Source organism: Lissotriton vulgaris, chromosome 2_1 (assembly GCF_964263255.1).
Source record: "Lissotriton vulgaris chromosome 2_1, aLisVul1.2, whole genome shotgun sequence".
NCBI lineage: Eukaryota > Metazoa > Chordata > Amphibia > Caudata > Salamandridae > Lissotriton > Lissotriton vulgaris.
Window position 1 is genome coordinate 548,423,899 of NC_141687.1, and position 14,916 is coordinate 548,438,814.

The following is a 14,916-nucleotide window of genomic DNA, read 5'->3' on the forward strand; positions in this document are numbered from 1 at the left end:
CAACATTCCATACAGAACCCTCACACTTGCTGAGCAGCTAGGAACCAAGTAACAAGGGGAAATTATAAACATAAAAGGAAGATACTACATACTGCTACAGGAGTACTCTTTTACATACTCTTACAAGTCTTCGAGAACTGTCCAACTCCCGATTAGTGACAGTGCTAAAAGGGCACAGACCTTTCTATTTGTACTAATAGTGTAGAGACATTCCTGAATATTCCCACTTCAAATGTTTCGGTGCCATTCTACAAAGGCGTTTATGAATCAGAACTAACTACAACTACAGGAGTACACTTTCGCATACTCATAAATTTCTTTGTGAATCTGTCCTGTAAGCTGTGAATCCTGATAAAGGCCGTTAAGCCCATCCACATTGGCTCAGTGTCCAATTTGCTCTTAATTCAAGGGCCTCACTGGGGGCCCGATGTAGGTAGGGCTTTACCGATCGGTATCGGCCGAAAATACCGATTTTTGGCCCTTACCGATCGGTAAACAGCCATCGAGATGTAGGGACCCAAAAACAGAACGAATCGGATAGAAAACCGAATCGGAATGTGTACCGAATGTGAAAGAATCCGATACGTACATACCGAAAATCGGATATGTAACGAATCGGAAAAACACCGATTCGGTTACAAAGACCGAATCGGTCCATGTACCGATTCGTTAGTGACACCGAATCGGAAAATCACCGATTCGGTCCTACTACCGATTCGTTAGTGACACCGAATCGGAAAATCACCGATTCGGTCCTACTACCGATTCGTTAGTGACACCGAATCGGAAATTCACCGATTCGGTCCATGTACCGAATCGGAAAAAATACCGATTCGGACATGATCCGAATCGGAAAACATGCCGATTCGTATGAATCTCCGATCGGGAAATTCCCCGATTCCGACAGTTGGGGAGATGTAGGGAGGCACAGAAACACCGAAATCGGCTCAAAATCGGTAGAATTCACTCGGTATTTACCATGGATTGCAATCAGGTGGTAACCAACTCCAACCCATATAAACAGTCCCAAAATGCATTGCAACTTGCAGGATGGCAGCTTTCTATGTCATTGCGAGGCGGCTACGGCTACAGCAGGAAGGACAGAGGGAATGGCTAAGAAATGAACAGGTCTACAGACAGAGGATAACCCTGTTCATGCTCACTGAGGCTGAGATCCTACAGAGATACAGGCTGGACTCTGACACCATACTTGAGCTCATCAGGGACCTTAAGCCATACTTGGACCACCACACCCCAAGGGCACACGCCATCCCTGCGCACGTCCAGGTGCTATGCAGCCTACACCTGGTAGCGTCTGGCAGCTATCAAAGTGGAGTAGCAGCAGCAGGAGGGGTGAGCCAGAGCAGCCTGTCAAGGTTCTTCCACATATTCCTTGACGCCATGATAGACAGGATGGACCAATACATCTCATTCCCTGCAACCCACGCAGAACTGCTACAAACCAAAGCGGACTTCTACCAGATGGCACACTTTCCCCAAGTCATCGGTTGCATAGATGGCACGCATATTCCGATTTGCCCACCAGCGGACACTGAATACATATACCGCAATCGGAAATCTACACACACCATCAACGTGCAGGTGATCTGCAATGCCAAGTGCGCCATCACAGACCTGGTAGCAAAATTTCCAGGAAGTACCCATGACTCATATATATTCCAACAGAGCGGCATATATGCACGGCTGATGGCTGGCGATTTTGGAGAAGGATACCTCCTAGGTGAGACACATCATCAGACCCCCATAACACATAGTAGGTAGGTGTAATACATGTATGCATGTGTCTAATGTGACCCCTTTCTCTTCCAGGCGACAGTGCATATGCCCTCCGCTCATTCATACTCACCCCCTACCTCAACCCCTCCACACCCAGCCAAAGGAGGTATAACCGGGCCCACATACGCACCAGGAATGTTGTTGAACGGACCTTTGGCATCTGGAAAAGTAGATTCAGATGCCTGCACAAGAGTGGAGGTGCAAGGCAGTATACCCCCATCACCTGCTGCAAGATCATAGCTGTATGTGCAATGTTACACAACCTTGCGGTCAAGAAGGGCACTGAGGTGGAGTTGTCTGACTACGAGGACTATGATGACGACGAAGCTGTGCCACTGACACAGCCAGCTGGGGTGTGTACGCCATGTGATGGCAGATACAGACGTGAGGAGATCACTGAGAACTATTTCTGACTGAGTACAGATGCAAAGACAGCTAAATGTTGCTTGGAAAAAAAAAGTTTTAATAATGATGCACCACAGTTACAGCACTGATGTGCATCAAATAATGGAGATTGTTAACGAAAATAAAGTCCAGGGTTCTGGTTTGCTCATCCCCCCTTGCCAGCCTATTTTTTGGCCCGCTTTCCAGACCCACTGGGGTGTCCCTCGGCCCCCTCCGAATGGCCAGCAGCATCAGCGGATCGCCTGGTGCTCCTCCTTGGCTCTGAAGCAGCGCTGGCCGGGCTGCTGCGGCTGCTGCTGTCTCCAGCATCACCCAGGTCCAGGGCAGGATTGGAGGCGGCGTTTGATATTAACATGGCCTCCATGGCCGTGGTGATCCTGGCCATCCCCCTAGTCAGCTCAGCTGTATGCTGACTGAGTGCCGATTCCTGATTTGAGCTGCGATGGCACAGCTGTGCGGTCGCCGCTGCAAGGCGGGCCATGGCCCGGTTGAGCACCCGGGCATCCCTCCTGCGCGCAACCTCATGCTCCTCCTGCCTGGCAGAGGAGTGGGTGATGGCAGTGGTCAGCCTGCCCAACCCTGCTGCCACCTCCTTGTTGCTGTCCACAACAGCCTGGAACCCCTTCACCAACTCCCCCATCTGCAGGTTGTGCTGCAGGAGCTGGCGTTGGCAGGCCATGGTGGATTTGGCCTGTTGGCGCTGGATTTTTACCATCTGGCCCTCCAGGCCCAGGAACACACTGCCCTCCCGTGCTGGTGCAGCAGTGGTGGTGGTGGTGGCACGGCGTCTGGCACTGCTGCCTCCGGCCTGCTGAGTGGGCTGGGGTGCCACTGGTGGTGGTGTGGTGCTGGCCGGTCCCGGAGCCCCTGCTCCCACGACAGGTTGGACGGGTGGCAAGGCCACGGTTGTGGCAGGAGCTGTTGTCGGCGGAATGGTCTGCCTTGTAGGGGAGTTGTATGGTGAAAATTGCAAGGGGGGTGAGCTGGGCAGTACTGGGGAGTGCACTGCCTGGAAATCAATCACCAGGACTCCCTCCATTCCAAGCCCTGGGGTGTCTCCTTCCTCATCCTCATCCTCCTCCTCCTGGCCAGGCTGGCTGGTGCTCGGCCCTGCCACTGCAGTATTTGAAGTCGAAGCTCCCTCTGCTGCCACAGTGGTGCTGCCTGATGGTGCCCCTAGGTACAAAGAAGCATTTGTAAACTGAGTGCCGATGTATTACAGTCAGTACAATTATGGCATTCCACATGTCCTTGCATCTCCTTACACCGTGTCACACTGTTTCCTGTCTTGTGATTCTGCACTGACATATTTGGCTAACTTCTGCTGACTACATGTACCATGATGCTTGTCTCTTGTATGTTGGTGACAGTACAGTGCTGGTGTTTGCCTATGCATTGTGTCTAATGGGGAGGTGTCTGGTAGGGTGTGTCATGATGCGCATGCTTCTTACCTGTAGCTGTGGCCATCGCAGTGCTGTCCAGGGTCCCGATCCCTACGATGCTCTCCCTCTCGATGGTGCTGGAGACAATTTCCTCCAGCTCGGTGAGGGGTGGCGCCGGGTTCTTGCCTCCTCCGGTGTGTCCAGCCTGCCTTTGGAGGTCGGCCAGCTTCCTCTTCGTGAGGCTGCGGAGGTCATAAAACCTTTTCTTAAGTTCCTCAATGGACCTGGGGGTGACTCCAGCAGCATTGACCTTCTGGGCGATGTCGGCCCACAATCTCCTCTTGGTGCTGTCTGGCACGTTGAGGGACAGCTTGCCAAAGAGCTGGCGGTGCACCCTCACCACCTCCTCAACCAGCACCTGGAGTTCTGTGGTGGTGAATTTGGGCTTCCTCTTTTGGGAGGACTTCTGGCTTCCTGCCTGATCTGCCATTTTCTCCTGCTCCTGCTCAGTCTGCAACCTCCTTCTCCCACTGCTGCTAACTGTGTGTTGGGCTCAGGCAGGCTTTCCAGAAACTTCTAGAAACTTCTTAATTGGCTGCACCTGCCAGGGTTGCCACTCCCTGTTTGGGTGGGGGAGGGGGAGCCACCTCATTGGCTGAATCGCCTATTGCCGAGTCGGCTTTTACCGATTCGGTAAAAACCGAATCGGTAAAATCCGAATCGGTATTATCCGATTCGGTAAAAGCCGAATCGGTTCATGCAATGCATTCCTATGGGCTTTTTCGCCATGGGTCTATGATTGCCGATTCGGTTTTTACCGAATCGGCTTTTACCGAATCGGTATTCGCCGATTCGGAAATATCCGATTCGGTGGTAGCCGATTCGGTGTTTTCCGATTCGTTGTTGGCCGATTCGGTAATTTCCGATTCGGACCGAGCTGAATCGGAACGTACCGAATCTCATTACCGATGCCGACCGAATCGGTTTTCAATCGGTATTTTTTTCCTACATCTCGTTTTCCGATTTCAGAATACCGATTCGGCCCGCCTCGGTATTTTGAAATCGGAAAATCGCGTTTACCTACATCGGGCCCTTGGTCTCCAGCTTCATACTTTGCACTTCACTCCTCTCTTGTACAGAGGACGCTGCCCTTTTTTGGTTACTACACACGTGTGTGTTTGCTACAAACCATTGCTTCTCATTATAAGTGCACATGATTACTATGTATTTAAATGTGCATAGCTTGTATAAATAAAGCACAATAACACCCTCGTGGCCTTGGTATTAATGAGATGAACACTAGTTTCTTTACACTAACCAGCTATCCAATTCCGAAGTCTGCTTTCTGGGGGTTGATGCATTTAGAGGGAGGCTTGATTGCTCTCCTTCAGCCACTGCGTGAAACAAGGTAATTGATTTGTAGGGCCTGAATACGATGTCGGGCGGAAAGCCTCCGAACGCACGATATCGTAGGTTTCATTCCGACCGCCGTGTTAGGATGATGGTGGTCGGAATGAAACCAGCAGGGGAATTCCAATGCGGTACGATGTCGGGCGGAAAGCCTCCGACCGCCTGATATCGTAGGTTTCATTCCGACCTCTGTGTTAGGATGATGGTGGTCGGAATGAAACCAGCAGGGGAATTCCAATGCGGTTCTGATGAGCTCAACGAGCCCGTCAGAGGGTCAAAAGCCAGCATGATAATACCCCAAGGACGGCGGAGCCATTGGGATTATGATGGCACTTTCCGACAGCCATTTCATGTCAGCCTTTCTGACATGAAAAGGCTGTGGGAAAGCGTCTCTGGGGCCCCTAGCAAGGCCACAGAGACCTAAGGTCGGGCAGCTCCTTTCCGCAATGGGGTTACATCAGAATGAGCCCCTACTCCTTTTTATGAAATTAACTGTTTTCATTTATAAGATTAAATAAAGCACACAAATAAGTGAAAACGAACCAAAATAGTCTAAACAAAGATTGGAAATGTAACAACAGATCCAGCACAATCAACACAGGCAGGTAGTTGGGGATTGTAGGCAGGAAACATCATTTACCACGAAGGCATTACCACTACTAACGTTTACCACGTGACACTTACCACGCAAACGTCTTTACAACGAGGGTGCCTTCCACGACGTCTTTACCACGGGCTGGGGGGGAGACGTGGTATTCCTTCAAGTCGTTCTGCGTGGGCTTGGGGGGGCAGAGGGGGGGGGCTCGGAGGGGGCTGGGGGGGTTCCCCCCCCCCAAAAATAACAAGCAGGTTACTTTAAAAAAAAACGAACATAATTTAAGAAGAAAAAGGAAAGAGCCTCCCCCAAAGACGTGCCGTGTACGTCAAAAAAGCAGTCCTTTTTTTATTTTGGTATACGTGTTTTGACGCTTGTTTCCATGGAGGATGGAAGTAAGGGCTCGTAGAGAAAGACGTGCAGGTAAGACGTTTCTACGCGTAGTAAAATCCTACGTTGTAAATACCAGCGTGGTAAAGCCACTTGCGATGTAAAATTCGCGTGGTAAAGCCATGCGTGGTAATTGAAATCGTGGTATAATCATATATTCATTGCAGGCTGGTGCAGCGCCAGTTTCCATATGTTGATTTGTGAAAAGGAGATTAATTCTAAATCTGGTGCACTATAGGTTAGTATATTAATTGGTTGGCATGATGGGAACATGTTTTTAGTTTCATTTTGGTTTAAACAAGTTTGTGTTGTACCCGTTGGTGCAGCTTGGGTTTATAATGCACCTTAGTGCAGGTGAAGGGCTGTATCATATTGCAGTTTTCTATCCCTGCGCCAGCACAGAAGGGATCTTTGCACTTAATTTTAGCATCTTCAGTGCATAAATGAACTTGAAAAATCTGGAAGTTAATGCATGTTTTAGTGAAAGGAATGCTCAGAAACACAAAAAAACTATTATTCACCTGGATTTCCTGGCTCTTTTCATTGGAATTCTATTGCTTCTCTCTTAATTACTTACTGTTCCTGTATCTTTTTCTTCCCCTAGATGTATCTCATTCTTTCTTTTTTTAACCACATTTCCCAATTTAACGTTCCCCTCTCCATTTACCTACAAATATCATCTGCACGGTAAGAAAATACTTGCCTTGCCCCTGTCCGTGTAAAACCTGTACCTGGCCTGCAGCTCTGTATCACCCTGTATGCTTACCATAAGGTTTCAATATCCACTGTTAATACTACTGCCTATTTTGTTCTAAGCCCACAGAATTGAGCAGATAAGCTGTAGTGCTGAAAAGTCATTTACTCACTCTCAAACAATGTGGCTGACTGTGGAAGCCAGCATTTGCACTCAGTTTTCTCGGTTTACAATGTGCACATACCTCCCACATCTCCGCCACCACCGTGTTTTCCTTTTTACGCACATCTTTCTTTCTTGATCCCACTGGCCGATAAGGCGAGTTGGGCTGAGGTGCTCTTCCGCAGCCAGGGAGGTGAGGGAGCACCAGCTTCCTTGTTCCCAGATGACGCTCATTAGCCCAAGTGCCCCTGACGGTAGTTACACAAGAAAGAAAGCCAGCACCACAAAGCACTGACACATTCCTCTCCCACTGAAAATATCCCTCAGTTTTTTTTTTAGAGCAGCTCTTCTTTTAGTGGCAGCTATTTTCTGCTCCCTGATTTAATCTGCCATGTCCCGCCAAGGCCCTCTGTCTCTCAGTGACGCTGGCGGAGTCTGTTGATATATTTGCTGCATCATGTATTTCTGCATCCAAGTGGTGTCTAAGAAAGGGGCAGCCAGTGATGGGGCGGAGGAATAAATCAGGCGGTGGAAGCGAATAAAAGAAGACAGACTAGACAACGGCACGTTAATGTCTCTGTCCCTGTGCGCCAATTGTTTATGATGCCTTGAAAATGGTTGAGGACCAAGACTTCATCTGGAAAATACCAATATTTTCTGGAACTATTTAATTCCTTGGAAAGACAATTAGCCAATTAGCTCTTTCTATTCGGGGGCAGATTGGTTTATAGAAAATCCGGAGCTGCATTGAAGGGGCCATGCGGAGAGTTGGCTAGTGCAGGAAGCGGGCATAAAGCAGGTTGTCTATGCTTTAGGAGAGATGTGATGTTAAGCCTCTGCAGAGTTTAACATATATAACTCTTGGTATTAAGACAATTTCTTAGAAGATGGCACAGTTTGTTGTAATCTGGCTTTACTAGTATACTACCATAGTAGGAATTACCATATATGTAAATCCACATTTAACAAGATGAAAATTAAAAGCCCGGAGGAAGGCAAGGAGCAGAATTATTTATGTGCCGAAACATGCAATATTTGTTTGATTGTTGGAACAGAGCAAGCATTGATTGGCTCAAAGTACTGGAGGAAGTCTAGGGGGGTCATTAGGATGGCGGGCGGATTTTGCCCGCACGCCATCCTCGTGGTAATAGGGACCGCCCGCCATAAGGGCGGGGGTCCCGTGGGGAGTATTAGGATGTGCCCGCCACAGTGGCTGGCGCATCCTGTATTTTTAACATTGTGGCGGGCAGTGCTCTCTGCACCGCCCGCCACAATGCTAAAAATGCATTTCAGCATTTGCATTTACAAAGCGGCAGGCACCGCGCGGTGCCTGCCGCTTTGTAAATACAAATGCAGGGGGGAACCACAGGTACCCCCGTGTGCACCACCCACCTCTCCTTCACTCTGGGGGCCCGCAGGGCCAGAGTGAAGACCGCACGCTTTTCTGTGGCGGCATTGCCGCCGTGGAAAGGCACCTAAAAACAAACATCATAATATGGCTTGCGGTGTCTGATAGACACCGCCACCATATTATTCCTTTTCCGACCCGGCCGCATGGCGACCGGGGCAGAAAAGTGGCGGACGGTCTCTCCGTCCGCCGTGGTCCTCCCCGCCACACTAATATGGCGGGGGGGGGGGGAACTAGTGTGGATGTCGGGTGGATTGCCTCCTCCAGGCCGGCAGTGGCTACCGCCAGCCTGGCAGAGGCAATCCGACCGACATCGTAATGATCCCCTAGGTCCTAGCACGCAGCTGGAGAAGGACAAATTGTGTTTACATGTATTATTAACTGCTTATTATGTCAGTGTTATGAGGAGCAACACCAGAACATAAGGTGTCAGCATGTATACTAATGTGCATAGAATTTCATGCAAAACATGACTAGATCAGTGCAGCAGAATACATTAAATGCAGTAATTTACAAAAAGAAATATACAGAGTTTGATAAACAATAGTAACGAAGATTGGAAACACTTTATAAGTGGCAGCTGATCGGTTATTTGAATCTCATCCCCAAAGCCTGATTACTACAAAGGTTCCCATTTAAAAAAAATGATATTCTAATTACAAGATATGTTTAGAAAATAGTTTGAACACCAGCTGTGCTAAAATGAAAGAAGGCAAATGAATGGCATGGTGTGGCCGATGCCAAGAGGCATGGACCATGCAGCTGAACATCTCTCGAGGCAAGTCCTTGAATCTTTAGTTGGCGTCAGACGTCTCACAGTCTGCCAGTGGAGGGCATCTTTTGAGGATGTGGGCATCCTTCAGAATCCAGCTTTAAACACTGAAGCATGTAGGATTTATTGCCCGAACAAAAGCCAAGTGCGATTTAGGTAGAACAGAAACACACAGTATTACATGAGTCAGCCCTCGATGATACAAAAGCATGGCCGAGTCAATACATTTGATTTCAGGTGAATTCATTGTAATTAAATTCATGACACCTGGAACAAAATGAATACTGAATGAATAATGAACGGCAGCATTTTGACTTGGGGGCTTGTTGTGATTTATTTTTATAAAGTGGGTTTTGAAACTCCCCTCAAACACTGGCAAGTGCTCGGTTATTCTAAAAATGTCAGTGAGTAAGAATGTGCCCCCTTTGGAATCTATCAGTAAGGACCTCGCACTCCGAGCGGAGAATGCCGAAGGCAGGGCCTGGAAGAACAATCTTTGCTTTCTGGGTTTTCCCTAGGGTTGTGAAGATAACAATGTGGAAAAATTCCTCACTACGTGGATTATGAGCTGGATCCTCCAGGTGTCCCTGTCTAACTATTTCATAATTGAACGTGCACATCGCTCTCTGCTGCAATAGCCTCCTCTGGGGGCCTGGCCTCGACCTATTATAGCCAGGTTCTTCAATTTTCACGACCGAGATGCGGTCCTCACACAGGCCAGGCTACTGGGCAAACTCCAGTATAACTCCCATCACATCCTTATCTTTCCTGACTACACAAGACTGGTGCAGCAACGCTCATACTCTCAGGGTGCTTACAGCTCCAGAGTGGATGGAGATCCACAAGATTCAATGCTGTCACATTCTGGAGAGTGAACGAACAATGTCCTTTGGCGGACCGGACTGGCTGGTGAACTCTTCTTCATTTGTCATGTTATATTCCTATTTAGATTGTGTTATACTCGTATTGGGGCCTGTTAGACCTGGCACCATTGGCATGGGTCTCCCTTCCATTTTTGCTGTTGCCTCATGTGTTTCTGCTGTGTTAGATGCTTTGGGCACTGTGCCACTGCTATTCAGTGCCACAGTGCAAGTGCTCCCTATTGTAAATTGATCTATGGGTTAGTGATTCCATGTTTGTCTATTTTGGTTTACTTGTCAGACCCTAGTCTAGTGCACTGAGTGTGCCAGGGCGTGTAACCCAAATGCTGCTGTTGGGCCTGCAGCACTGGTTGTGCCACCCACAGAAGCAGCCTTGTAAAATGTGTCTAAGGTCTGCCATTGCAGAGCCTGCATGCAGTCTGGTACTGTCATGCTGACTGGGCAAGTGCACCCACTTCCCAGGCCCTAAACCTTCAATTTTCTTCATATCAGTCACCCCTATGGTAGGCCCAAGGGCAGGGTGCATTGTAAGTATAAGGTAGGACAAGCCCTGGTGTGTGTGGCATGTCCTTATAGTGAATTACAGCCATTTTCATTTTTCACTATTGCAAGGCTACCTGTTCTCCATAGGTCAGAATGGGCTGTTAGAATTGTTACATTTTATAATGCTAACAGGCTCAGAGAACATGGTAGACATTTTAGTTTAACATGCCTGAACTCAGAATAATAAAATACATATTTTAGTAAAGTTTATTTTAATTTTCTGTGTTTGCAAATACCACTTTTAGAAAGTAGGAATTTGCTTGTCTAACCATTCAAACCTGCCTCTGTTAGGATGTGTATTCCTATGTCTGGTTTCTGTGAGTGACAGGGCTGGGGAATTCCAGGAGACAGACTGAGTCACCCAGTGGTGAATAGAGAGATGCATCTTGATGGGAGGGAGAGTGCCCTCTGAATAGGGCTGTGCCTGCCTTCCACAATGCTGGCTCCACCCCCTGGGGAGCGGCTGATGTCTCTGCCCTGCACACTGAAGGAAGAGAAGGAGTCCTGTCAACAGAGAGCTCCAGGACTGTACTTGCCTGCCACAATGCTGGCTCCACCTCATGTGGGGCATCTGATGTGCATGCCCTGCACTGTGAAAAGAAAGGAGAAGACTGGTAAACAGAGTGCTTCAGAACTGGTTTGGACTGGGCAAAGGCCCCTCTCCCCTCAGAGAACAAAGAATTATTGGGTATAAATATTGGGACCTGATCCCATGAAATTAGATCACTTTGGACTACAAGAAAAAACCTTTACTGAGGAGAGGAACCTGAAGAAACTGTGGAGAGACTATTCCCAAGCTGAAGTGCTGCTTGGGGGATTGGCCTGCAGTGGTTGCCTTACTGCCAAAGGAAGGAGAAAGGAATTTTGTAACTTTCCTTTCAACTTGTGAAGGATCTCCAAGGGCTTGGGAAAGAGCTTGCCTCCTGCTGAAGTCTCAGGGACAACAGACTTCACCCCCCAGCTCCCCAGAGTTCTTTGAAAGTGCCTGCTGCTGTTTTGGGCCTTCTGAGGAACTGCGTGTCGCAAGGAGCTGGAAGCGCGACTCAACCAGAAGAAGCATGTTGCCGTCGCTGTGCCTGCCGTCGCAACTCCGGAGAAAGGAGGGTGTCGCCGCTGGAACTGTCGCACTGCACTGCATCGGAGAGAAGCGTGCCGCAACGAAGAGGAAGTGTGTCGCAGTCGCTGCTGCTGCCGTCGCAACTCCGAAGAAGGAGAGTGTCGCCGCTGGAGATATCGCACTACACCGCATCAGGAGAAGAATCTCACAACGAGGTCGGAGCGTGTCGCCGTCGCTGTGCCTGCTGTCCCAACTCCGGAAAAGGAGGGTGTCGCCGCTGGAACTGTCGCACTGCACCGCATCGATCAAGAGCCCCTCGCATCCCCGAGAAGCGCGCCGCCATCAGAGCTGCTGCCGTTGCATCTTGGATGTCACCGCTGTAGTTGTCGCATCGAGCGGAAGCTTCACGCATCGTAGAGAAGAGCATCGCCGCTGGAGCTGCTGCCGTTGCATCGTAAGGGTGTCGCCGCTGCAGTCCACGCATCGAACTGAGAGCTTCTCGCATCCCCAAAAAGCGTGCCGCATCTGGAAGATCTTCACATCTTTATTTCTTTGTATCTGAACTTTGCCGCATTTCCCATCGCTGCGACATTGCTTGTCGTGGAAGCGCAATGCAACTTAAGGTACATTGACGCAGAGTGTCGCATCTAAGAACTGAACTGAACTAAGCTTAATCTACCATCTTAAAGTAATCATAGTGTTAATTTTTGTCGTTCATGGTCTTGTGGTAACTCTATATAAAGTATACTTATTTTTGATATAAAACCTGTGTGGTGTCCATTTGTAGTGTTGTCACTGGGTTACTGTATGTGGTCACACCTGCTTAACTTACAACGCCTCTGAAATAAGCCTTGACTGCTCGCGTCACGCAACCTAGAGGGTGAGCAGGGGTTATTTTAGGTGTGTAATCCCCTTTCCCTGACTAGAGGAGAGGGTCCCTGTTTGTCACAAGTACCTACCTGTGCTAACCAGAGACACCCCTAATCTAACATTGGTGGCAGCGGTGGGATGTGCGGCAAAGTTCAGATACAATTTAACGTCTGGGTACTGGCAGATCGCCTTGACTGATGGAGCAAAGGAGAGGTCAGTATTCTCCACACCAGATGGGCATTTCCAGTGCCGGGTTATGCCTTTTGGGATGAAGAATGCCGCTGCCACCTTTCAGAGGTTGGTCAACCAGGTGTTGGTTGGACTGGAGGAATTCAGTGCTGCCTACTTGGATGACATCGCAGTGTTCAGTGTCAGTTGGGAGGAATATCTGTGCCACCTCTGGGAAGTGTTGATGGCGCTGCGGAAAGCAGGCCTCACGATCAAGGCGAGTAAGTGCCAGATTGGGCAGGGTTCTGTGGTGTACTTGGGACACCAAGTTGGGAGCGGCCAGATGGCGCCCCTACAACCCAAGATTGAAACCATCCTGGCTTGGGAGCCACCCAAAACCCAGACAGAAGTGAGAGCCTTCTTGGGTTTCACAGGGTATTACAGGACATATTGTCTGTTGGGGGACTGTTCTATGGGGAACTGTTGGTGTGTGGCTGTGCCATGCCCCGTTGGGGCAGTGGTGCGACACCCACCATAACAGATACTTCTGCGGTTTTGAGGTATTGGGTGGGGTGGGAGGGGTTGGGTTTTTTAAATTATCTAATGTTTTATGTCACTGCCACTAGGTATTCCACTATATGTGCTCCTGAGACTGGCAATATCACTCACTTTGTTCATTTCCTGTACCTGTGCCACTACCATCTAAGTCACAGGAATTGGGGGCTGGGAATAGAGAGCTTCGTGTCCTTAGTTGGAATGTCAATGATCTCCTCGGCAAGATTAAATGTGGAGCCGTGCTGCACCAGGTAAAGCAAGACAAGATGGGCGTCCTCCTTCTATGGGGAACCCATCGTTCTAGGTAGTGTGTAAGCCCCCCCTCTCGTGATCCCTAGTGGAAAAATTGTTGATGCTCTGGACTGACCTTCCTTCAGTCTTGACTCTAGTTGGGGGGATTGGAATGGTGTAATGTCCCCGTCACTAGATAGGTGGCATGCTGTGGCCCGAGTTACCGAGACTCCGGACTCCAAATTATTGCCCCTAGTTCATGGCTTGGGATGGGTTGATTTGTAGAGGACTGTACACCCCAACATACATGCGCACACCTATTTTTCTGTTGCCCATGCATTCTTCTCTCCTTTAGATTACATCTTCCTCTCAGGTGCACACACACATCGGTTGACCGAGGCTAAGATCCTCCCTAGAGGGTTGTCTGATCATTCACCAGGCTGCGGCCAGGCAACTGCTATATGTACCACAGACATACGCCAGTTAACTTTTAAACGAAGCCCGGCTATATTCACTTGCCTCCCGTAGCCGATATACCAATGGAGAGACAAATCCAGTGCCCTATTGCATCGCCTGTGTCAGCAGACACTGCACCCTCAGACGCTCCCAAGTATACGGGGTCCCGATGGGATGGCTGCCACTGACCCATCCGCCATTGCAGACAGCTTTGCCCTGTCTGTACTTTGCGGATCTGTATGCCCCCCAGGAAGTACTGCCTGCCGACCTCATACAGAAATGTATTGATGACTTTCCTCCCCTGGCACTGTCCGATACAGCGGGAGATGCGCTAGACGCCCCCTTTCGGTGGATGAACTGCTGCTCGCACTACTAGATATGCGAACAGGTAAAGCACCTGGCCCGTACGGCTACCCTTGTGAGCTCTGCCAGAAATATCACCCAGCTCTAAAAGCCTTACCTTGTGGCACTGGTGGCTTCCTGGGAGAGTGACGGTCTTCCCCCAGATTAGCGGCATGCGGAGATCGTCGTGTTCTTTAAGCCGGGTCATCCACCGGAACATTATCTGTCTTATCACCCGATTTCTCTGCTTAATGTGGAAGCTAACCTTCTACCTAAGGCAATTGCCAACCGCCTAGTCCCATATATTACATAGCTAATCCACCTGGATCAGGCAGGATTCATGCCGAACCGCGCTACATGCCACAATATAAGACGTGCCTATATGCTATCCCCGCAGTTAGTAAACTTGATACCCGTGCTGCGCTCCAGTTGGCAGACATGATCAAGGCCTTTGATTCTCTCAGCTGGACGTATCTGTTCGGCTTGCTCAATTGTCTGAGTATCGGTCCCCGATTGCTGAGCCTTATCCGTCTGCTCTACACTGACGTAACTGCTTCAGTCTGAGTGGCCTACTCGGTTTCTAGGAGTTTCTCTAGAGCGTCAGGGCTGCCTGCTCTCCCCTTATCTTTTCGCTCCTGATATGGAGCCGCTTGTCGCCTGGATACGTATAGACGCGCAGCTGCTCGGTTTTAAATGGGCGCCGGGCATATCCGACCGTATAGCGCTCTATGCGAATGATGTCTTGTTTTTCCTCATGGACCTAGACCGGTCTGGCCCACGCCTTCTCCGTATTATGCA

General features: G+C 49.3%; 1 protein-coding gene across 1 annotated transcript; it reads right to left on the reverse strand.

The window, feature by feature from the left end:
- Positions 1-2,332: 2,332 nt before the first annotated feature.
- LOC147730734 (uncharacterized) lies at positions 2,333-14,293 on the reverse strand. Its single transcript, XM_086954107.1, has 3 exons — positions 14,237-14,293; positions 3,654-4,002; positions 2,333-3,378 (listed from the first exon to the last, which is right to left on the reverse strand). Exons 1-3 carry the CDS (start codon positions 14,291-14,293, stop codon positions 2,366-2,368), a joined length of 1,419 nt encoding a protein of 472 aa, XP_086810233.1. The 3' UTR covers positions 2,333-2,365.
- Between the last annotated feature and the right edge of the window lie 623 nt (positions 14,294-14,916).

Excerpts from the sequence above, each read along its gene's own strand:
- LOC147730734 (XM_086954107.1), bottom strand. The coding sequence starts at position 14,293 with ATGCCGCTAATCTGGGGGAAGACCGTCACTCTCCCAGGAAGCCACCAG. Across the intron at positions 4,003-14,236 it reads GAAGCCACCAGTGCCACAAG|GTGCTGGTTGAGGAGGTGGT; the intron begins GTAAGGCTTTTA and ends ACAGAACTCCAG. Across the intron at positions 3,379-3,653 it reads TGCGATGGCCACAGCTACAG|GGGCACCATCAGGCAGCACC; the intron begins GTAAGAAGCATG and ends CTTTGTACCTAG.